The sequence below is a fragment of the Nasonia vitripennis genome (assembly GCF_009193385.2).
Source record: "Nasonia vitripennis strain AsymCx chromosome 2 unlocalized genomic scaffold, Nvit_psr_1.1 chr2_random0007, whole genome shotgun sequence".
Classification (NCBI taxonomy): domain Eukaryota; kingdom Metazoa; phylum Arthropoda; class Insecta; order Hymenoptera; family Pteromalidae; genus Nasonia; species Nasonia vitripennis.
In genome coordinates, this window is record NW_022279614.1 from 2,516,066 (window position 1) to 2,543,087 (window position 27,022).

General features: G+C 29.1%; 1 protein-coding gene across 5 annotated transcripts in view; it reads left to right on the forward strand.

The window, feature by feature from the left end:
* Nucleotides 1-27,022, forward strand: part of LOC100116824 (importin-11) — a 337,441-nt gene that overhangs the window by 156,611 nt on the left and 153,808 nt on the right. For 3 of the 5 annotated variants that reach the window (XM_031925208.2, XM_031925209.2, XM_032601544.1), the window contains exons 8-10: nt 1,023-1,178; nt 1,252-1,319; nt 1,411-1,705. In XM_031925208.2, the coding sequence (XP_031781068.1) occupies nt 1,023-1,178; nt 1,252-1,319; nt 1,411-1,705 (519 nt within the window). The remainder of the gene's footprint in view (nt 1-1,022; nt 1,179-1,251; nt 1,320-1,410; nt 1,706-27,022) is intronic. The other 2 variants (XM_031925210.2, XM_032601545.1) reach the window with 1 other exon arrangement.

Below are 27,022 nucleotides of genomic sequence, written 5' to 3' on the forward strand. Positions count from 1 at the left end.
TATTTTAATCGGGATTCGTTTATTTTCCCGAGTTATTCTCTCCCGTTCCCTACGTCCTTACCGCGAATACCGCTGCCTCCGCGGGCGTTGCAACAAGCTGTTGTAACGCGAATCTGAGAAGCCTGCTCCTCACGGAATGATGCGGGGGGATAGGGTAGCACACGTGCGAACACGACGTTCGCTAAGCAGCTCTCGCAGCGAGCTGCGTTACAACGCGGGCAAATCACAGGCGTTATGAGAGTTCTCTGCCGCACCGAGGGGTTGTGATCTGGTCGAAAAAAAAAATATATACACACACACGACCCGTGTCGAAGTCAACGTCGTTAAATGCGAATGTTTCGAGAATGGAAGGAAGCGTACGTCCTATTTGCATTAAAGGAAACTAGAAGTTTAATTTTTTGAGGAGCAGACTCTTGCTACGTGTAAGACCATTTTAAAAATTCGCCAACAGATTAATCTTTATTACGGCAGTATAGATTTGCCATCGTACAGAAATGCTCACCCACGGGAATAATCAACGACTTTAGTCCCTTGTTGCATAATGTACTATTATTTCCATATCTGCAAAAGCAAAGTAACTTTATACACCATTAATACACCGCCGAAAATTTGCAAGTCAGGTTAAAAAGTGGGAAAATAATTGAAGTTTAAATTGTTCGGTTAAAGTTTTTGGGCGATTGTTCTTTATCTCTACTTTTTATTATATGTTTGATTGTGCTTAAATTATATTTGTTTTATCTATAAATTGAATGTAAATTATTATATTTAATATGTTAACACTTATATTCAATTCATTATTTTTTTTACCTGAAGTGCTTGTTACTTACAATTAGGTGACCTAAACTTTCATTCGTTTTCCAACATCATTTTAGCTAGGAAAAAGCAATTTTCCATTAGTTTTTCAAGGCCTTATTCTGATAAGTTTTTATGCTCCACGAACTGATTGTTCAAAATTATTAAAAATACAGATCTATCATGCTATTTATTAGAATCTGTGTCTTAAGTTTTATTTCTATTTACAGAAACAAAATATCCACTTATGTGTAAAGCACACCAACTAAAACATGATTTTTTCACACCAGAAACTTTAACAGAAATTTGTACCAGACTTGTCACTCATTATTTTGTATTGACGCCTACAGATCTTGATTCTTGGAATATCGATCCTGAAAATTTTGGTATGTTTTTTTTTATAATTTAATATCACATATCATTTTTTTTAATTTTTTCAAGCTGATACATTTTTTAAAGGCGTCGATGACTGCGGTGAATCTTGGAAATATAGTCTGAGGGTAATAATCTTTTGTACAATGTTTAATGTATGTTTTATATATATATATATATGTGTGTGTGTGTGTGTGTGTGAATGTATATTATGTTTGTAAATACATTGCAATTATATATTTCTAGCCTTGTACAGAAGCTGTTTTTTTAACTATATTGCATCAATTTAAAGATATATTTTCTAAAGTATTGGTTGATCTTATACGTAGGCATCACCAGCCTGTTAATCCCAATGATTTGCAAAATGTTTTATTAAAAGATGCCGTCTATAATGCTGTTGGATTAGCAGGATTTGATCTTTACGATGAAGTTAATTTTGATGAATGGTTTTCTACAACTTTGAAACACGAATTAAATCAACAAAGTCATAATCATCGAATAATTCGTCGTCGAGTATGTTGGCTGATTGGTCGATGGACAGGTATGCCGTTTTTGTTTAATATTATAGAATCAGAAATAGATCTGCAAAATTTAATATTCATAGTAGCGTGAGATAAGTTGAGTTTGCATTCTTAGAATAATGGAAAATTATTACTACTTGCTTATTTAACAAGATATCTGTAAAAGAACATTGTCTAGAGAAACTAGCGTGCCACGCTTCGCTTCGCGTTTTGCGTATAAGGCACAAATGCTGACGCTCGCGCTTTGCGTTCGCACCGGACTGCTTTTGGTTCTCAAAAATCGCTTCTAGAATTGTTGCTTATCACAAAGTATTAAAAAAAAAATTTCTATAGTAATAAGTTGTATTTTGAAAATATCTATAACTTTTACATTTAACATTTTTATGTAAAACGTGAATCCGTTAAGTTTTATGGCAAATAATTGGTTTTTAAGCTATAAAAAATCGATTTTGGGCTGTAAACTGTAGTTATAAGCATTTTGATAATTTAATGTTGATGTAAAAAAGTTGTATTTTTCAAAGAAGTACAACTTTTCCATTTTTTTTTGTTTCTTTTTTTTTGAAGAATGCTTAAAATTCAAGTTAAAGCCAAAATACCGTTTTTAGCGATTTTTTAAAGTGACCGCATTCTGCGTATACATGCAGGATCAAGCCCAAAATAAATTTGGCAACTTACTATTAAGAGGGGAGTTCGCACACTTTTTAGCCAGATTGATTAATGTTCCTCAGAGGGAATCGTCTAACACCAAAATTTTTATTTAAAAATGCACGCAAAAATCGAGCCCGCATTTCAAAAGAACGTAGAGGATTAGGATAAAAAATCCTCTGCCAATTTTTTGGCACGTAGCTTTTTTCAACATTATCTGAATTGTTTTTACTTCATATAAAATTCTATAAAGTTTTTGTACTTTTATATTTAATAGATAAAATTATTATGAATCAATTATATTTACACAATCAATCATAATTCTCTCTCTCTCTCTCTCTCTCTCTCCCTCTCTCTCTCTCTCTCTCTCTCTATCTTTTTCTCGCATAGCTATAATTGTTTAACTAAGCTCCAAGAGATATCACTCTACTTTTTTTATCTGACTTATAATTCCTCCTTCCCGTTTTTCTCCGGATATGCTCCAAGAAATGACTTAGACTTAAAGTAGTTTATAGTTATAATAACATTCGATGATCATGATGTTTTAAAGAAAAGTTCAACCTTTAGTTTCCAAGTTATAATGGGATGAGGATAGTTCGCGGAACGCATCTAAAATCACTAGTGATCGAAAAATCGCCATGAAAAAATGCATATGCAAAACTGAAAATCTTGTTTTTAAAGAATTAGTAAAACAAAACAGAAAAAACGAGTCTAAGTATACATTAAAATCTTTTGGATAGAAGCTGAGATATAAGCGACAGAGTATTCAATTATGCAAAGTATACAGCGTGAGAAAAGAAATGTTGAAGCTTAATATCTTTAAAACTAACTGGTATCATAAACAACCGAAAGAAAGTGATTAAGATGCTATATAATGCTAATTAAATCTAAAATTTTAAATTGATTATTGCCTTTTTACTCTAGTTATGGCGTCACGAAGAAAAACAACTTTTTTCAGTTTATCATGTTTTTCTCAGGATCTGACACATGAAATGACTCACAATTAAAGTAGTGTATAGCCCTAATAACTTTTAATAATCATGTTTTTTTAAAAAAGATTCAACATTATTTTTTAAGTTAAAACAATTTCAAAAAATTGCGGTTTATGGTGTATAATAAAACAACGACGAACGATAATATAAATTTTCCGCAGTTAAAAGATAGGCAACTTTATTCTCTTTCAGTTATATATTAGGCAATTTACTGTTATTAACTTTTCTAATAACTTCATTAGAAAAACTGAAATCTCAAAACTAGAAGATCGCTATAAAAAAAACGTGTCCACAAAATATAAAAACGGACTTTTTTCCCACTATGTACTAGTAAAAACAAAGAAAATAAGACTTAATGGGTTAAAATCCACTGAGTAGAAGCTGAGTTACAGGCATATACGAAAGAACACACACACAAATGAAGATATTGCAGTTAAATTTAAACCACTGTAAGACAGCACAGGACCTACTCAACCAGTATATCCGCGAGAAAGAGGTAGACGTAGCTATTGTGTGCGAACAATATAAGGATCTAGACGAACCATCATGGGAAATGGACACTACGGGTAAAGCAGCGATCTGAGCATATGGAAACGTTGCTTCCTGTAGAAAAATGGATACCCGTGAAAAAGGATTTATACGGGCTAAGGTAGCAGGTGTCACTGTTTATAGCTGCTACGCTTTACCTAACGCCCCAATCGAGCAGTTTGAACAACTGCTAGATCGGCTCATACAAGACGCAGTAGGGAGGAAACCGGTACTGATTGCAGGCGACTTCAATGGGTGGGTTGTGGAGTGTGGCAGCATAAGTACTAACCACAGAGGTCGAATACTCCTATAAGCAATCGCTCTTCTGGATTTGGTCCTAGTTAACCAAGGAAGCACCCACACATTTAGAAGAGGAGACGCAGGGTTTATTGTCGACCTGACGTTTGTTAACAGCAGCCTTATTGGCTCAGTTGCTTCATGGTCAGTAAGTGAGCACTACTCACATAGTGATCACCAGGCCATAATAATGAAGGTAGGAATATCAAAACAAGGATCCAGCGCGAGTACAACAACCAATAGAGTTAGTTGAAAAATGAAGGATTACGATAAGGAAATGTTCCTGTTAGCACGAAAAGAAATGCAACTGTCTGGTACGGTAAACATCAAGGCGGAGCAGGTGCGATGCGGGTAAAATCGTATGTACGAAAGTTGACTACCGTGTATAGGCTAAGTGCACTAAGAGTGGCGTCCGCTTATTTTCTATCTTCGTATTCGAAGATAGAAAACGATCGAATGACAAAAGCCAGAAAGAGATCTCGGATCACCGGTTACCGCGAAACGATATTTGCATGTATGCACAAAAAGTCACGAAATCCACTTCCTGGGCCCCGTCATCAGTGACTCCGAATACTCAGAAAGTTTGTGCAGCGACAGTGCAGCAGCTGTTCAAAAACATAACCTTTAATTCAAGCAGACAATGTAAACACATTTACTCCCTATCAGAAATAGAAAATCCGGCGAGATCCGGGCCGGAGCCGGGATTTGAAACCCCTGATCCGGGCCACATTAAGGACCGTATCAGGCCCTTAGTATGGGTGTAATGGAATATTATAATTATAATGGGGTCGACGTCCGGCCCGTAAATTCTATATTGTTTATCAGCTTAATCAGGTGCTGATCTGGGGTATGTCAGGTAGCATTATAGAATACCTGAAGTTTTTCAGATTCAAATCGTTTACGGTCAGATGCGGGCCGGATAGGGCCTGAAGTACATTATTTTTTTTCAAATTTGAGCAAATATCAATCGTAAAAGATTGCATGGAATAAATAAATGAAATGAAATAAAGAATGAAAGTATTTTTATTTTTGAATTAATGCATACAAATATAACTTTTTACATATAAACCTATTGTTAGATATTATTTATTAATTCGTTTAACTAACCACATTATCATCAGAATCGCTTTCGCTAACAGATGCCCTTATTCGTTTGGCTCGATAGCCCTTCCGATCATAAGCGTCGTTGATCATTGCACCGAGTAGAGTAAGCACTTTATTGCTTTGTAGAACTATAATGTCTCTGTTATATGCATTGTTCATAGCATCTGTAAATGTATATTTCTAATTTATGAATAAAATTATGAAAATGTTTATGAATTATTTAGATACTTAAATGTGCAATCTTACCCGCAAAGCATTTATAAAAATTGATGTCTTTCAGAATATTGTTTTTACTTTTGTTTTTAGTTTTCTTCTGTGCAGTGAACTGGATTATAAGGTCTCTTGCAAAAAAAGTCTTGAAAATCGGTGTGATTACTTTAACCAGGATATGCTCTTCACTAGTATTTATATTGCACCCAAAGTATATTTTCTGAAACATTTAATAATTATTTTATTTATGCGATTGTAAAAATCAAAAATTGCAAATGAAGAAAAATTAGATAGTAAAATTTCACTATATTTTATAATAATAAAAAATGATTTTTCAAACCGTAGAATAAGTAGAAGTTCAGTAAAAAAATTAAAAAAATTAAAATAATGTGATATACGTTTGTTACTCACCAAAAAATCGTAGGGACCTTCAACAATTTTTTTCACTTTTTTCCCTTTCCACAATGTACACTAATCACAAATGGTTCATACAAGACTTTGTCAGAATGAACTTTTCCTAGTAGGGGCCAAAACTCATTGTTGCTAGAACGAAATAGTGGTAGGCCATCAACACTAAACTGCAACTCCAGTGTTTCTTGGTGAAATTGCGGATCAACACATCTTTGCAGGTGTTCAGTAATACCTATGTACACTATCTTAGATTCATTTGTCGTATCATCTGGAATGAATTTTTGAATTTTATAGCGTTTTGTACTTCCTTGTGTTTTTAAAAAAGTTTTTGAACTAACTGGAAGTTCAGAGTGATATGGCTTCAATGTTTTTAGAAGAGCATCCAAGTGACTTTATGAAATATTATAATTACAAAACCACTTTTTCAAGTCACTCATAAAAACAGACTCGTTTAATTCTTCCTTGTCTGAGTATTCACCTGAACTGTCACTGTCACTACTGCTTTCATCAGATGAAAATCTTGCCACATATTCAGAATTTTGGGTTTTTACTAGTATATTATTATTATCATGATTTAAACAGACACTTTTGTTAGTCGTTACATTTTGATCAGGAATGATTTGTACATCTTCAACTACTATTTCTTGTTTTTTTTTTTGGTTTTGATCAGGAATGTTTTGTACATCTTCAACTACTATTTCTTGTTTTTTTTTTGGTTTTGCTCAAAACGAATCAAAATTTTCTTTGGTCTAATTTGCAAGTCATTTATCCTGTCTTCTTTGTCATCCTCTACAGTAATTAGTTTTCGCTTTAGTCGATAATTTCTTACTCTTATTCTATTAAGCAGCAGTAGCTTGTCACTCATTAAAAAAAAAAAATTAATCTTATTCTTATAATAATAAATTTTAGATTCTTCTTTCTTTTACACTAAAACTGTTATATATGATGTAATTTCTAGGTTATGTTGAATACTCCTTATATGCGAGCATCAGGAGTGCCGGACAATGCCTGCGTAAATAATTTCATGCATATCACAGTTCAGGTGAAAGTCCGGCTCCCCTTATTTAAGGTTAACCGAAACAGGGCCGGATGTTTACCGCATTACACACCTGTTCAGGCGCCTGAAGTTTAACCGTGTCAGGGTCGGATAATGTAGTACGGGGTGTCTTAACCAATTTCTGATCGGGCTTTGTTCAGCTTATAGAAAACTATGAGAAAGCGATACCCAACTGTATTACACATAATAGCTTGTGCGGCCAACTTAACGGTCCTACCACACTGGAGAAAAAATTATATATACTGTTTTAATTTAAAAGCGGAGATGTTTAAAGATCATTTTAAGCCTAGGTAGAGTAAAAAAGATGGTCTGGATCTTTCAGAAAGCCGTGGCAAGTGACTAAAAACGCTGATTTATGTAGTTAATTGTCATGAATTTTGGTCAATGATTTTATAAGGTGATTTGATTAACATTAGACCATGTAACAACTGTGCTAGATATGGGCACAGTGAAAAAAAGTGAAACAATGTAACTGTGTGTCTTAACTGCTCTGAAGCATACAAGACCAGGGATTGTGTAAATCCTACAAAAAAGTGCATTAAATATGTTTACAGTAATAGTAATTATAACACGAATCTGGAGCCGAATCATTATGCATATGACTATGATCTATGCAGCATACTAGAAAAAAAAATCAATAAATACGTCAATATGACTGATTACCCGGTGATACCTATTATATCATTGGTAAACACAGTGTATCATCAACAGAAGGCAGACCGATTATACCAATGAATTCAAATTGAAAAACTTTAAACCAGCAGCAACAACAAACACTGACTACTACACAACAAGGGCAAGAACAGCAGACTATAAGAAGCCGTCAACAAAAACAACTACAGAAAATACAATCTCAACAGGCATCGCAGCAACAACATTCTACTTCGCAGATAGAGAAAACCAGTAACAAACTAAAAGCAATAGAAAATAAAAATAAAAATGGATACTTTTGATTTTTTAGACATTATAGAAAAAGAATCTGTCCATAAAGGAAAAGTATGTAGCGATATTGATAATTTTAACAAAAACATTGATATGATTATGCACATTAATGTTAGAAGCATCAACGCAAATTTTGACAAAATAAAAATTTTAATTAAAAGTTTAACTATTAAACCATCTGTTATTGTTGGTACCGAAACTTTTGAGCAATATGATCATAATATATACGAGTTAAAAGGACTAAACTTAAATATAATAGTTACTACAATAATAATAGAATAAATAGAAATGATGGAGTCATTGTTTTTGTAAATAACAATTTAGTACAAAATACAGAAGTATTTGATGCGGGAAGAATTAAAATAATAAATACATGTATAAAATTAAATAATAATAGTAATCTTGAAATTTCCAAAGGCGAGCCGCAGATGAGTACTGCAACCACATGAGGCCAAAAAGCCCGCTTAGCCCTTGGTGCATACCATATTTTTAGCTCAAAAAAAGGGAAAATCATGCATGTGTTACAAAAAAATCATATCTGCACAAATATTTAATTGTAGCATTCCTTTCATCTGGACTAAATCTGCTGATTACATCTATTGATATGAATAAATACATAAAACATTCATTATTTCTCAAATAAATGGCTTAAATAAACAGCATATCTATACAAATAAAAGATTAGTTTCCGAAATGCTACACATACACCTACAAGAAAATGGTATTAATAAGAAGGAAGACACTCAAAATTTAAATACAGTATATACGCACCTTGTACATCAGCTGAAAACAAAACAAACACAAGCCAGGCTCTGATGTCAATAGCGGAAAAATTGTCAACAGGGCCGCTCGACTCTCTTCTCACTGCTCCGCGCTATATAAACACGTCGAAAATCTCGACTCGCGCGAATTAGAATCGAACAGCTGAGAGTGAAACACTGTTCACCTACGTTCCCCCCGCCGCGCGGCGGGGTAGCGCCTTCTCGACAAACCTTTGTACCGATCTTCTCCATAATTTCTCCTGATGAGGGCGGCACTGTTCGTCGAAACGCCGAGAAGAAAAAAGAAAATGTCTTAAAGTTTTTTCTCTCCTTTCTCACCACACAACCTGCCTCGGGAAGACTGATAGAGACGAACCAATATTCTTGATTACCACCGAGGGACAGCATCAGATAGAGAAAAACCTTTTCTCTAAATATACTTTTTATACAAATAATTATTCGCAGCATCCCTGTCATCTAGACCAATCTGAAAATAATCCTAATTCATCTATATGTATACAAATATATCTCAAAAATATAAAAAAATACAATTATTACGTCTATTTTTTGTAATTGTTTTCACAGCTTACAATCTACCTGCACCAAATCTTAAACATTTTTTTTGGTCGGGATGTATATTTGTAACATATGTACCTGTCAATACTATTAAATAAATTTTTGTTTATAAAATAGACCAAGTTTTGTGGAATGAATGCAAAAAAAAAATCTGGACGAACCGACATTTTTAAGTTCTCTTACTGCTCAAAACTATTTGAAATTTGATAATTTTTTTCGGTAACCTGAATGATTTCAGTTCAAAGAACATTTCTACCGTAAAATAGATTCAATTTTTTTTCGGAAGTTTTTGACAAAGCCGACTAAATATACAATTTTAATATAGTGTCGATTATTAAAAAAAAAAAAATGTTATTAAAAAACATATTTTAAATCTCACTGTCACAATTGATGTCCATATAGTATATTACGATACAAGTGCCATAAATAGTCCATTATGATACGGCGTGTATCAGCACCCGAGCGTAGCGAGGGAGCTAAACGCCGTGCCGTATCGGACTATTTATGCCACAAGTATCGTACTCTATTTTATAGCACTGGCTAGCATAAATCCGCTGTCACGCCTATCCGTGGCTTTAACGGTCCATTTTTGCACCGTTCAGCACGGTTTCATAATAGACTATTTATGCCACCCAGTGCTATAATATTTATTTATAATCATATCTCGCAATCATTAAGCACTCGCCCCGTATAAAAAGTTTCGAAGAAACGTCTTATACTCAGGGCGAACGCCTATTGGAATTGACAAAAAATGTATTTTTTCTTCAATTATTTCTGAGCCATTATTTCCAAAAAGGTTTATTCATAAAAGTATTCCGGCTATTTTGCAGAAAATTAAATTCTTCAAAAACTAAACTTTTCACATTTGCTTCTATGAAATAATTGTACAATGACTATAAATGTTCAATATACTTTATTCTAAGCCATCACTGAGCATATGTATCTGTAAATACGTGTATTTATTAATTTATCCCTCTGCATAACCTTAAATCCTCAGAAAATATGAATTGATTTCACTGTAGCTATATCAAACACTTGCACTGTAACTGTATATTATTATACTCATCACCATGTATACGCATACTTCTATTAATTTTTATACGAAGTGACAATATATTACACTTCATACTTTCTTAAGCAAACTTTTTGCACTTAAACTCACTATATATATTGAATATACTATATTCTACACTACGCCTAGCCTAATTTTTTTAAAAAACCTTATATTACATGTCATACTTACTTGAATCAACTTTTTTCACTCAAACTCACTATATATATATATTGAATATACTATATTCTACACTACGCCTAGCCTACATTTTTTAAAAAACCTTATATTACATGTGATACTTGCTTGAATCAACTTTTTTCACTCACACTCACTATATACACATTGAATATACTATATTCTACACAACGCCTAGCCTAAATCTAAAAAAAGACCTTATATTACATGACATACTCTGTCGAATCACCTTTTTCACTCACACTCACTATATATATTGAATATACTATATTCTACGTTACGCCTAGCCTAAATTAAAAAAAAAAACATATATTACATGTCTTACTTGCTTGAATCAACTTTCTTCACTCACACTCACTATATATATTGAATATAGTATATTCTACATTACGCCTAGCCTAAACTAAAAAAAAACCTTATATTACATGTCATACTTGCTTGAATCAACTTTATCACAAAAAAAACCTTATATTACATGTCATACACTCTCGAATTAACTTTTCACTCACACTCACTATATACACATTGAATATACTATATTGTACATTACGCCTAGCCTAAATTAAAAAAAAAACATATATTACATGTCTTACTTGCTTGAATCAACTTTCTTCACTCACACTCACTATATATATTGAATATACTTTATTCTACGTTACGCCTAGCCTAAATTAAAAAAAAAAACATATATTACATGTCTTACTTGCTTGAATCAACTTTCTTCACTCACACTCACTATATATATAGAATATACTTTATTCTACATTACGCCTTGCATAAAATAAAACAAAACCTTATATTACTTGTCATACTTGCTTGAATCAACTTTTTACACTCACACTCACTATATATATTGAATATAGTATATTCTACATTACGCCTAACCTAAATTAAAAAAAACCTTATATTACATGTCTTACTTGCTTGAATCAACTTTCTTCACTCATACTCACTATAGATATTGAATATACTTTATTCTACATTACGCCTAGCCTAAATTAAAAAAAAACCTAATATTACATGTCATACTTGCTTGAATCAACTTTTTTCACTCACACTCACTATATATAAATATTGAATATACTTTATTCGACATTACGCCTTGCATAAAATAAAACAAAACCTTATATTACTTGTCATACTTGCTTGAATCAACTTTTTACATTCACACTCACTATATATATTGAATATAGTATATTCTACATTACGCCTAACCTAAATTAAAAAAAAACCTTATATTACATGTCTTACTTGCTTGAATCAACTTTCTTCACTCATACTCACTATATATATTGAATATACTTTACTCTACATTACGCCTAGCCTAAATTAAAAAATAATACTCACACTCAATATATATATTGTATATTCTACATTACGCCTAACCTAAATTAAAAAAAAAACCTTATATTACATGTCATACTTGCTTGAATCAACTTTATCACAAAAAAAAAACCTTATATTACATGTCATACACTCTCAAATTAACTTTTTTCACTCACACTCACTATATACACATTGAATATACTTTATTCTACATTACGCCTTGCATAAATTAGAAAAAACCTTATATTACTTGTCATACTTGCTTGAATCTACTTTTTTCTCTCACACTCACTATATTCACATTGAATATACTATATTCTACACTACGCCTGGCCTAAATTTTTTAAAAAACCTTATATTACATGTCATACTTGCTTGAATCATCTTTATCACAAATAAAACCTTATATTACATGTCATATACTCTCGAATTAACTTTTTTCACTCACACTCACTATATATATATTGAATATACTATATTGTACATTACACCTAGCCTAAATTAAAAAAAAAACATATATAACATGTCATACTGTCTTGAATCACCTTTTTCACTCTCACTCACTGTATATATTGAATATACTATATTCTACGTTACGCCTAGCCTAAATTAAAAAAAAAAACATATATAACATGTCCTACTTGCTTGAATCATCTTTATCACAAATAAAACCTTATATTACATGTCATATACTCTCGAATTAACTTTTTTCACTCACACTCACTATATATATATTGAATATACTATATTCTACGTTACGCCTAGCCTAAATTAAAAAAAAAACATATATTACATGTCTTACTTGCTTGAATCAACTTTCTTCACTCACACTCACTATATATATTGAATATAGTATATTCTACATTACGCCTAACCTAAATTAAAAAAAAACCTTATATTACATGTCTTACTTGCTTGAATCAACTTTCTTCACTCATACTCACTATATATATTGAATATACTTTACTCTACATTACGCCTAGCCTAAATTAAAAAATAATACTCACACTCAATATATATATTGTATATTCTACATTACGCCTAACCTAAATTAAAAAAAAACCTTATATTACATGTCATACTTGCTTGAATCAACTTTATCACAAAAAAAAACCTTATATTACATGTCATACACTCTCAAATTAACTTTTTTCACTCACACTCACTATATACACATTGAATATACTTTATTCTACATTACGCCTTGCATAAATTAGAAAAAACCTTATATTACTTGTCATACTTGCTTGAATCTACTTTTTTCTCTCACACTCACTATATTCACATTGAATATACTATATTCTACACTACGCCTGGCCTAAATTTTTTAAAAAACCTTATATTACATGTCATACTTGCTTGAATCATCTTTATCACAAATAAAACCTTATATTACATGTCATATACTCTCGAATTAACTTTTTTCACTCACACTCACTATATATATATTGAATATACTATATTGTACATTACGCCTAGCCTAAATTAAAAAAAAAAACATATATTACATGTCTTACTTGCTTGAATCAACTTTCTTCACTCACACTCACTATATATATAGAATATACTTTATTCTACATTACGCCTTGCATAAAATAAAAAAAAACCTTATATTACTTGTCATACTTGCTTGAATCAACTTTTTACACTCACACTCACTATATATATTGAACATAGTATATTCTACATTACGCCTAACCTAAATTAAAAAAAACCTTATATTACATGTCTTACTTGCTTGAATCAACTTTCTTCACTCATACTCACTATAGATATTGAATATACTTTATTCTACATTACGCCTAGCCTAAATTAAAAAAAAACCTAATATTACATGTCATACTTGCTTGAATCAACTTTTTTCACTCACACTCACTATATATAAATATTGAATATACTTTATTCGACATTACGCCTTGCATAAAATAAAACAAAACCTTATATTACTTGTCATACTTGCTTGAATCAACTTTTTACATTCACACTCACTATATATATTGAATATAGTATATTCTACATTACGCCTAACCTAAATTAAAAAAAAACCTTATATTACATGTCTTACTTGCTTGAATCAACTTTCTTCACTCATACTCACTATATATATTGAATATACTTTACTCTACATTACGCCTAGCCTAAATTAAAAAATAATACTCACACTCAATATATATATTGTATATTCTACATTACGCCTAACCTAAATTAAAAAAAAAACCTTATATTACATGTCATACTTGCTTGAATCAACTTTATCACAAAAAAAAAACCTTATATTACATGTCATACACTCTCAAATTAACTTTTTTCACTCACACTCACTATATACACATTGAATATACTTTATTCTACATTACGCCTTGCATAAATTAGAAAAAACCTTATATTACTTGTCATACTTGCTTGAATCTACTTTTTTCTCTCACACTCACTATATTCACATTGAATATACTATATTCTACACTACGCTTGGCCTAAATTTTTTAAAAAACCTTATATTACATGTCATACTTGCTTGAATCATCTTTATCACAAATAAAACCTTATATTACATGTCATATACTCTCGAATTAACTTTTTTCACTCACACTCACTATATATATATATTGAATATACTATATTGTACATTACACCTAGCCTAAATTAAAAAAAAAAACATATATAACATGTCATACTGTCTTGAATCACCTTTTTCACTCTCACTCACTGTATATATTGAATATACTATATTCTACGTTACGCCTAACCTAAATTAAAAAAAAAAACATATATAACATGTCCTACTTGCTTGAATCATCTTTATCACAAATAAAACCTTATATTACATGTCATATACTCTCGAATTAACTTTTTTCACTCACACTCACTATATACACATTGAATATACTATATTGTACATTACGCCTAGCCTAAATTAAAAAAAAACCATATATTACATGTCTTACTTGCTTGAATCAACTTTCTTCACTCACACTCACTATATATATTGAATATACTTTATTCTACGTTACGCCTAGCCTAAATTAAAAAAAAAAACATATATTACATGTCTTACTTGCTTGAATCAACTTTCTTCACTCACACTCACTATATATATAGAATATACTTTATTCTACATTACGCCTTGCATAAAATAAAACAAAACCTTATATTACTTGTCATACTTGCTTGAATCAACTTTTTACACTCACACTCACTATATATATTGAATATAGTATATTCTACATTACGCCTAACCTAAATTAAAAAAAACCTTATATTACATGTCTTACTTGCTTGAATCAACTTTCTTCACTCATACTCACTATAGATATTGAATATACTTTATTCTACATTACGCCTAGCCTAAATTAAAAAAAAACCTAATATTACATGTCATACTTGCTTGAATCAACTTTTTTCACTCACACTCACTATATATAAATATTGAATATACTTTATTCGACATTACGCCTTGCATAAAATAAAACAAAACCTTATATTACTTGTCATACTTGCTTGAATCAACTTTTTACATTCACACTCACTATATATATTGAATATAGTATATTCTACATTACGCCTAACCTAAATTAAAAAAAAACCTTATATTACATGTCTTACTTGCTTGAATCAACTTTCTTCACTCATACTCACTATATATATTGAATATACTTTACTCTACATTACGCCTAGCCTAAATTAAAAAATAATACTCACACTCAATATATATATTGTATATTCTACATTACGCCTAACCTAAATTAAAAAAAAAACCTTATATTACATGTCATACTTGCTTGAATCAACTTTATCACAAAAAAAAAACCTTATATTACATGTCATACACTCTCAAATTAACTTTTTCACTCACACTCACTATATACACATTGAATATACTTTATTCTACATTACGCCTTGCATAAATTAGAAAAAACCTTATATTACTTGTCATACTTGCTTGAATCTACTTTTTTCTCTCACACTCACTATATTCACATTGAATATACTATATTCTACACTACGCCTGGCCTAAATTTTTTAAAAAACCTTATATTACATGTCATACTTGCTTGAATCATCTTTATCACAAATAAAACCTTATATTACATGTCATATACTCTCGAATTAACTTTTTTCACTCACACTCACTATATATATATTGAATATACTATATTGTACATTACACCTAGCCTAAATTAAAAAAAAAACATATATAACATGTCATACTGTCTTGAATCACCTTTTTCACTCTCACTCACTGTATATATTGAATATACTATATTCTACGTTACGCCTAGCCTAAATTAAAAAAAAAAAACATATATAACATGTCCTACTTGCTTGAATCATCTTTATCACAAATAAAACCTTATATTACATGTCATATACTCTCGAATTAACTTTTTTCACTCACACTCACTATATATATATTGAATATACTATATTCTACGTTACGCCTAGCCTAAATTAAAAAAAAAACATATATTACATGTCTTACTTGCTTGAATCAACTTTCTTCACTCACACTCACTATATATATTGAATATAGTATATTCTACATTACGCCTAACCTAAATTAAAAAAAAACCTATATTACATGTCTTACTTGCTTGAATCAACTTTCTTCACTCATACTCACTATATATATTGAATATACTTTACTCTACATTACGCCTAGCCTAAATTAAAAAATAATACTCACACTCAATATATATATTGTATATTCTACATTACGCCTAACCTAAATTAAAAAAAAAACCTTATATTACATGTCATACTTGCTTGAATCAACTTTATCACAAAAAAAAACCTTATATTACATGTCATACACTCTCAAATTAACTTTTTTCACTCACACTCACTATATACACATTGAATATACTTTATTCTACATTACGCCTTGCATAAATTAGAAAAAACCTTATATTACTTGTCATACTTGCTTGAATCTACTTTTTTCTCTCACACTCACTATATTCACATTGAATATACTATATTCTACACTACGCCTGGCCTAAATTTTTTAAAAAACCTTATATTACATGTCATACTTGCTTGAATCATCTTTATCACAAATAAAACCTTATATTACATGTCATATACTCTCGAATTAACTTTTTTCACTCACACTCACTATATATATATTGAATATACTATATTGTACATTACGCCTAGCCTAAATTAAAAAAAAAAAACATATATTACATGTCTTACTTGCTTGAATCAACTTTCTTCACTCACACTCACTATATATATAGAATATACTTTATTCTACATTACGCCTTGCATAAAATAAAAAAAAAACCTTATATTACTTGTCATACTTGCTTGAATCAACTTTTTACACTCACACTCACTATATATATTGAACATAGTATATTCTACATTACGCCTAACCTAAATTAAAAAAAACCTTATATTACATGTCTTACTTGCTTGAATCAACTTTCTTCACTCATACTCACTATAGATATTGAATATACTTTATTCTACATTACGCCTAGCCTAAATTAAAAAAAAACCTAATATTACATGTCATACTTGCTTGAATCAACTTTTTTCACTCACACTCACTATATATAAATATTGAATATACTTTATTCGACATTACGCCTTGCATAAAATAAAACAAAACCTTATATTACTTGTCATACTTGCTTGAATCAACTTTTTACATTCACACTCACTATATATATTGAATATAGTATATTCTACATTACGCCTAACCTAAATTAAAAAAAAACCTTATATTACATGTCTTACTTGCTTGAATCAACTTTCTTCACTCATACTCACTATATATATTGAATATACTTTACTCTACATTACGCCTAGCCTAAATTAAAAAATAATACTCACACTCAATATATATATTGTATATTCTACATTACGCCTAACCTAAATTAAAAAAAAAAACCTTATATTACATGTCATACTTGCTTGAATCAACTTTATCACAAAAAAAAAACCTTATATTACATGTCATACACTCTCAAATTAACTTTTTTCACTCACACTCACTATATACACATTGAATATACTTTATTCTACATTACGCCTTGCATAAATTAGAAAAAACCTTATATTACTTGTCATACTTGCTTGAATCTACTTTTTTCTCTCACACTCACTATATTCACATTGAATATACTATATTCTACACTACGCTTGGCCTAAATTTTTTAAAAAACCTTATATTACATGTCATACTTGCTTGAATCATCTTTATCACAAATAAAACCTTATATTACATGTCATATACTCTCGAATTAACTTTTTTCACTCACACTCACTATATATATATATTGAATATACTATATTGTACATTACACCTAGCCTAAATTAAAAAAAAAAACATATATAACATGTCATACTGTCTTGAATCACCTTTTTCACTCTCACTCACTGTATATATTGAATATACTATATTCTACGTTACGCCTAACCTAAATTAAAAAAAAAAACATATATAACATGTCCTACTTGCTTGAATCATCTTTATCAAAATAAAACCTTATATTACATGTCATATACTCTCGAATTAACTTTTTTCACTCACACTCACTATATATATATTGAATATACTATATTCTACGTTACGCCTAGCCTAAATTAAAAAAAAAACATATATTACATGTCTTACTTGCTTGAATCAACTTTCTTCACTCACACTCACTATATATATTGAATATAGTATATTCTACATTACGCCTAACCTAAATTAAAAAAAAACCTTATATTACATGTCTTACTTGCTTGAATCAACTTTCTTCACTCATACTCACTATATATATTGAATATACTTTACTCTACATTACGCCTAGCCTAAATTAAAAAATAATACTCACACTCAATATATATATTGTATATTCTACATTACGCCTAACCTAAATTAAAAAAAAACCTTATATTACATGTCATACTTGCTTGAATCAACTTTATCACAAAAAAAAACCTTATATTACATGTCATACACTCTCAAATTAACTTTTTTCACTCACACTCACTATATACACATTGAATATACTTTATTCTACATTACGCCTTGCATAAATTAGAAAAAACCTTATATTACTTGTCATACTTGCTTGAATCTACTTTTTTCTCTCACACTCACTATATTCACATTGAATATACTATATTCTACACTACGCCTGGCCTAAATTTTTTAAAAAACCTTATATTACATGTCATACTTGCTTGAATCATCTTTATCACAAATAAAACCTTATATTACATGTCATATACTCTCGAATTAACTTTTTTCACTCACACTCACTATATATATATTGAATATACTATATTGTACATTACGCCTAGCCTAAATTAAAAAAAAAAACATATATTACATGTCTTACTTGCTTGAATCAACTTTCTTCACTCACACTCACTATATATATAGAATATACTTTATTCTACATTACGCCTTGCATAAAATAAAAAAAAACCTTATATTACTTGTCATACTTGCTTGAATCAACTTTTTACACTCACACTCACTATATATATTGAACATAGTATATTCTACATTACGCCTAACCTAAATTAAAAAAAACCTTATATTACATGTCTTACTTGCTTGAATCAACTTTCTTCACTCATACTCACTATAGATATTGAATATACTTTATTCTACATTACGCCTAGCCTAAATTAAAAAAAAACCTAATATTACATGTCATACTTGCTTGAATCAACTTTTTTCACTCACACTCACTATATATAAATATTGAATATACTTTATTCGACATTACGCCTTGCATAAAATAAAACAAAACCTTATATTACTTGTCATACTTGCTTGAATCAACTTTTTACATTCACACTCACTATATATATTGAATATAGTATATTCTACATTACGCCTAACCTAAATTAAAAAAAAACCTTATATTACATGTCTTACTTGCTTGAATCAACTTTCTTCACTCATACTCACTATATATATTGAATATACTTTACTCTACATTACGCCTAGCCTAAATTAAAAAATAATACTCACACTCAATATATATATTGTATATTCTACATTACGCCTAACCTAAATTAAAAAAAAAACCTTATATTACATGTCATACTTGCTTGAATCAACTTTATCACAAAAAAAAAACCTTATATTACATGTCATACACTCTCAAATTAACTTTTTTCACTCACACTCACTATATACACATTGAATATACTTTATTCTACATTACGCCTTGCATAAATTAGAAAAAACCTTATATTACTTGTCATACTTGCTTGAATCTACTTTTTTCTCTCACACTCACTATATTCACATTGAATATACTATATTCTACACTACGCTTGGCCTAAATTTTTTAAAAAACCTTATATTACATGTCATACTTGCTTGAATCATCTTTATCACAAATAAAACCTTATATTACATGTCATATACTCTCGAATTAACTTTTTTCACTCACACTCACTATATATATATATTGAATATACTATATTGTACATTACACCTAGCCTAAATTAAAAAAAAAAACATATATAACATGTCATACTGTCTTGAATCACCTTTTTCACTCTCACTCACTGTATATATTGAATATACTATATTCTACGTTACGCCTAACCTAAATTAAAAAAAAAAACATATATAACATGTCCTACTTGCTTGAATCATCTTTATCACAAATAAAACCTTATATTACATGTCATATACTCTCGAATTAACTTTTTTCACTCACACTCACTATATACACATTGAATATACTATATTGTACATTACGCCTAGCCTAAATTAAAAAAAAACCATATATTACATGTCTTACTTGCTTGAATCAACTTTCTTCACTCACACTCACTATATATATTGAATATACTTTATTCTACGTTACGCCTAGCCTAAATTAAAAAAAAAAACATATATTACATGTCTTACTTGCTTGAATCAACTTTCTTCACTCACACTCACTATATATATAGAATATACTTTATTCTACATTACGCCTTGCATAAAATAAAACAAAACCTTATATTACTTGTCATACTTGCTTGAATCAACTTTTTACACTCACACTCACTATATATATTGAATATAGTATATTCTACATTACGCCTAACCTAAATTAAAAAAAACCTTATATTACATGTCTTACTTGCTTGAATCAACTTTCTTCACTCATACTCACTATAGATATTGAATATACTTTATTCTACATTACGCCTAGCCTAAATTAAAAAAAAACCTAATATTACATGTCATACTTGCTTGAATCAACTTTTTTCACTCACACTCACTATATATAAATATTGAATATACTTTATTCGACATTACGCCTTGCATAAAATAAAACAAAACCTTATATTACTTGTCATACTTGCTTGAATCAACTTTTTACATTCACACTCACTATATATATTGAATATAGTATATTCTACATTACGCCTAACCTAAATTAAAAAAAAACCTTATATTACATGTCTTACTTGCTTGAATCAACTTTCTTCACTCATACTCACTATATATATTGAATATACTTTACTCTACATTACGCCTAGCCTAAATTAAAAAATAATACTCACACTCAATATATATATTGTATATTCTACATTACGCCTAACCTAAATTAAAAAAAAAACCTTATATTACATGTCATACTTGCTTGAATCAACTTTATCACAAAAAAAAAACCTTATATTACATGTCATACACTCTCAAATTAACTTTTTCACTCACACTCACTATATACACATTGAATATACTTTATTCTACATTACGCCTTGCATAAATTAGAAAAAACCTTATATTACTTGTCATACTTGCTTGAATCTACTTTTTTCTCTCACACTCACTATATTCACATTGAATATACTATATTCTACACTACGCCTGGCCTAAATTTTTTAAAAAACCTTATATTACATGTCATACTTGCTTGAATCATCTTTATCACAAATAAAACCTTATATTACATGTCATATACTCTCGAATTAACTTTTTTCACTCACACTCACTATATATATATTGAATATACTATATTGTACATTACACCTAGCCTAAATTAAAAAAAAAACATATATAACATGTCATACTGTCTTGAATCACCTTTTTCACTCTCACTCACTGTATATATTGAATATACTATATTCTACGTTACGCCTAGCCTAAATTAAAAAAAAAAAACATATATAACATGTCCTACTTGCTTGAATCATCTTTATCACAAATAAAACCTTATATTACATGTCATATACTCTCGAATTAACTTTTTTCACTCACACTCACTATATATATATTGAATATACTATATTCTACGTTACGCCTAGCCTAAATTAAAAAAAAAACATATATTACATGTCTTACTTGCTTGAATCAACTTTCTTCACTCACACTCACTATATATATTGAATATAGTATATTCTACATTACGCCTAACCTAAATTAAAAAAAAACCTTATATTACATGTCTTACTTGCTTGAATCAACTTTCTTCACTCATACTCACTATATATATTGAATATACTTTACTCTACATTACGCCTAGCCTAAATTAAAAAATAATACTCACACTCAATATATATATTGTATATTCTACATTACGCCTAACCTAAATTAAAAAAAAAACCTTATATTACATGTCATACTTGCTTGAATCAACTTTATCACAAAAAAAAACCTTATATTACATGTCATACACTCTCAAATTAACTTTTTTCACTCACACTCACTATATACACATTGAATATACTTTATTCTACATTACGCCTTGCATAAATTAGAAAAAACCTTATATTACTTGTCATACTTGCTTGAATCTACTTTTTTCTCTCACACTCACTATATTCACATTGAATATACTATATTCTACACTACGCCTGGCCTAAATTTTTTAAAAAACCTTATATTACATGTCATACTTGCTTGAATCATCTTTATCACAAATAAAACCTTATATTACATGTCATATACTCTCGAATTAACTTTTTTCACTCACACTCACTATATATATATTGAATATACTATATTGTACATTACGCCTAGCCTAAATTAAAAAAAAAAAACATATATTACATGTCTTACTTGCTTGAATCAACTTTCTTCACTCACACTCACTATATATATAGAATATACTTTATTCTACATTACGCCTTGCATAAAATAAAAAAAAAACCTTATATTACTTGTCATACTTGCTTGAATCAACTTTTTACACTCACACTCACTATATATATTGAACATAGTATATTCTACATTACGCCTAACCTAAATTAAAAAAAACCTTATATTACATGTCTTACTTGCTTGAATCAACTTTCTTCACTCATACTCACTATAGATATTGAATATACTTTATTCTACATTACGCCTAGCCTAAATTAAAAAAAAACCTAATATTACATGTCATACTTGCTTGAATCAACTTTTTTCACTCACACTCACTATATATAAATATTGAATATACTTTATTCGACATTACGCCTTGCATAAAATAAAACAAAACCTTATATTACTTGTCATACTTGCTTGAATCAACTTTTTACATTCACACTCACTATATATATTGAATATAGTATATTCTACATTACGCCTAACCTAAATTAAAAAACCTTATATTACATGTCTTACTTGCTTGAATCAACTTTCTTCACTCATACTCACTATATATATTGAATATACTTTACTCTACATTACCGCCTAGCCTAAATTAAAAAATAATACTCACACTCAATATATATATTGTATATTCTACATTACGCCTAACCTAAATTAAAAAAAAAACCTTATATTACATGTCATACTTGCTTGAATCAACTTTATCACAAAAAAAAAAACCTTATATTACATGTCATACACTCTCAAATTAACTTTTTTCACTCACACTCACTATATACACATTGAATATACTTTATTCTACATTACGCCTTGCATAAATTAGAAAAAACCTTATATTACTTGTCATACTTGCTTGAATCTACTTTTTTCTCTCACACTCACTATATTCACATTGAATATACTATATTCTACACTACGCTTGGCCTAAATTTTTTAAAAAACCTTATATTACATGTCATACTTGCTTGAATCATCTTTATCACAAATAAAACCTTATATTACATGTCATATACTCTCGAATTAACTTTTTTCACTCACACTCACTATATATATATATATTGAATATACTATATTGTACATTACACCTAGCCTAAATTAAAAAAAAAAACATATATAACATGTCATACTGTCTTGAATCACCTTTTTCACTCTCACTCACTGTATATATTGAATATACTATATTCTACGTTACGCCTAACCTAAATTAAAAAAAAAAACATATATAACATGTCCTACTTGCTTGAATCATCTTTATCACAAATAAAACCTTATATTACATGTCATATACTCTCGAATTAACTTTTTTCACTCACACTCACTATATATATATATTGAATATACTATATTGTACATTACACCTAGCCTAAACTAAAAAAAAAAACATATATTACATGTCTTACTTGCTTGAATCAACTTTCTTCACTCACACTCACTATATATATATATATATATATATATATATATATATATATATATATATATATATATATATATATATATATTATATATATATATATATATAGAATATACTTTATTCTACATTACGCCTTGCATAAAATAAAAAAAACCTTATATTACTTGTCATACTTGCTTGAATCAACTTTTTACACTCACACTCACTATATATATTGAATATAGTATATTCTACATTACGCCTAACCTAAATTAAAAAAAACCTTATATTACATGTCTTACTTGCTTGAATCAACTTTCTTCACTCATACTCACTATAGATATTGAATATACTTTATTCTACATTACGCCTAGCCTAAATTAAAAAAAAACCTAATATTACATGTCATACTTGCTTGAATCAACTTTTTTCACTCACACTCACTATATATAAATATTGAATATACTTTATTCGACATTACGCCTTGCATAAAATAAAACAAAACCTTATATTACTTGTCATACTTGCTTGAATCAACTTTTTACATTCACACTCACTATATATATTGAATATAGTATATTCTACATTACGCCTAACCTAAATTAAAAAAAAACCTTATATTACATGTCTTACTTGCTTGAATCAACTTTCTTCACTCATACTCACTATATATATTGAATATACTTTATTCTACATTACGCCTAGCCTAAATTAAAAAAAAACCTAATATTACATGTCATACTTGCTTGAATCAACTTTTTTCACTCACACTCACTATATATAAATATTGAATATACTTTATTCGACATTACGCCTTGCATAAAATAAAACAAAACCTTATATTACTTGTCATACTTGCTTGAATCAACTTTTTACATTCACACTCACTATATATATTGAATATAGTATATTCTACATTACGCCTAGCCTAAATTAAAAAATAATACTCACACTCAATATATATATTGTATATTCTACATTACGCCTAACCTAAATTAAAAAAAAAACCTTATATTACATGTCATACTTGCTTGAATCAACTTTATCACAAAAAAAAAACCTTATATTACATGTCATACACTCTCAAATTAACTTTTTTCACTCACACTCACTATATACACATTGAATATACTTTATTCTACATTACGCCTTTCATAAATTAGAAAAAACCTTATATTACTTGTCATACTTGCTTGAATCTACTTTTTTCTCTCACACTCACTATATTCACATTGAATATACTATATTCTACACTACGCTTGGCCTAAATTTTTTAAAAAACCTTATATTACATGTCATACTTGCTTGAATCATCTTTATCACAAATAAAACCTTATATTACATGTCATATACTCTCGAATTAACTTTTTTCACTCACACTCACTATATATATATATTGAATATACTATATTGTACATTACACCTAGCCTAAATTAAAAAAAAAAACATATATAACATGTCATACTGTCTTGAATCACCTTTTTCACTCTCACTCACTGTATATATTGAATATACTATATTCTACGTTACGCCTAGCCTAAATTAAAAAAAAAAACATATATAACATGTCCTACTTGCTTGAATCATCTTTATCACAAATAAAACCTTATATTACATGTCATATACTCTCGAATTAACTTTTTTCACTCACACTCACTATATATATATATTGAATATACTATATTGTACATTACACCTAGCCTAAATTAAAAAAAAAAACATATATAACATGTCATACTGTCTTGAATCACCTTTTTCACTCTCACTCACTGTATATATTGAATATACTATATTCTACATTACGCCTAACCTAAATTAAAAAAAACCTTATATTACATGTCTTACTTGCTTGAATCAACTTTTTACACTCACACTCACTATATATATTGAATATACTATATTCTACGTTACGCCTAGCCTAAATTAAAAAAAAAACATATATTACATGTCTTACTTGCTTGAGTCAACTTTCTTCACTCACACTCACTATATATATTGAATATAGTATATTCTACATTACGCCTAACCTAAATTAAAAAAAACCTTATATTACATGTCTTACTTGCTTGAATCAACTTTCTTCACTCATACTCACTATATATATTGAATATACTTTATTCTACATTACGCCTAGCCTAAATTAAAAAAAAACCTTATATTACATGTCATACACTCTCGAATTAACTTTTTTCACTCACACTCACTATATATATATTGAATATACTATATTGTACATTACGCCTAGCCTAAATTAAAAAAAAACCATATATTACATGTCTTACTTGCTTGAGTCAACTTTCTTCACTCACACTCACTATATATATAGAATATACTTTATTCTACATTACGCCTTGCATAAAATAAAACAAAACCTTATATTACTTGTCATACTTGCTTGAATCAACTTTTTACACTCACACTCACTATATATATTGAATATAGTATATTCTACATTACGCCTAACCTAAATTAAAAAAAACCTTATATTACATGTCATACTTGCTTGAATCAACATTATCTCAAAAAAAACCTTATATTACATGTCATAGACTCTCGAATTAACTTTTTTCACTCACACAAACTATATATATATTGAATATACTATATTGTACATTACGCCTAGCCTAAATTAAAAAAAAACCTTATATTACATGTCATACTTACTTGAATCAACTTTTTTCACTCAAACTCACTATATACACATTGAATATACTATATTCTACAAAACGCCTGGCCTAAATTTTTTAAAAAACCTTATATTACATGTCATACTTGCTTGGATCAACTTTATCA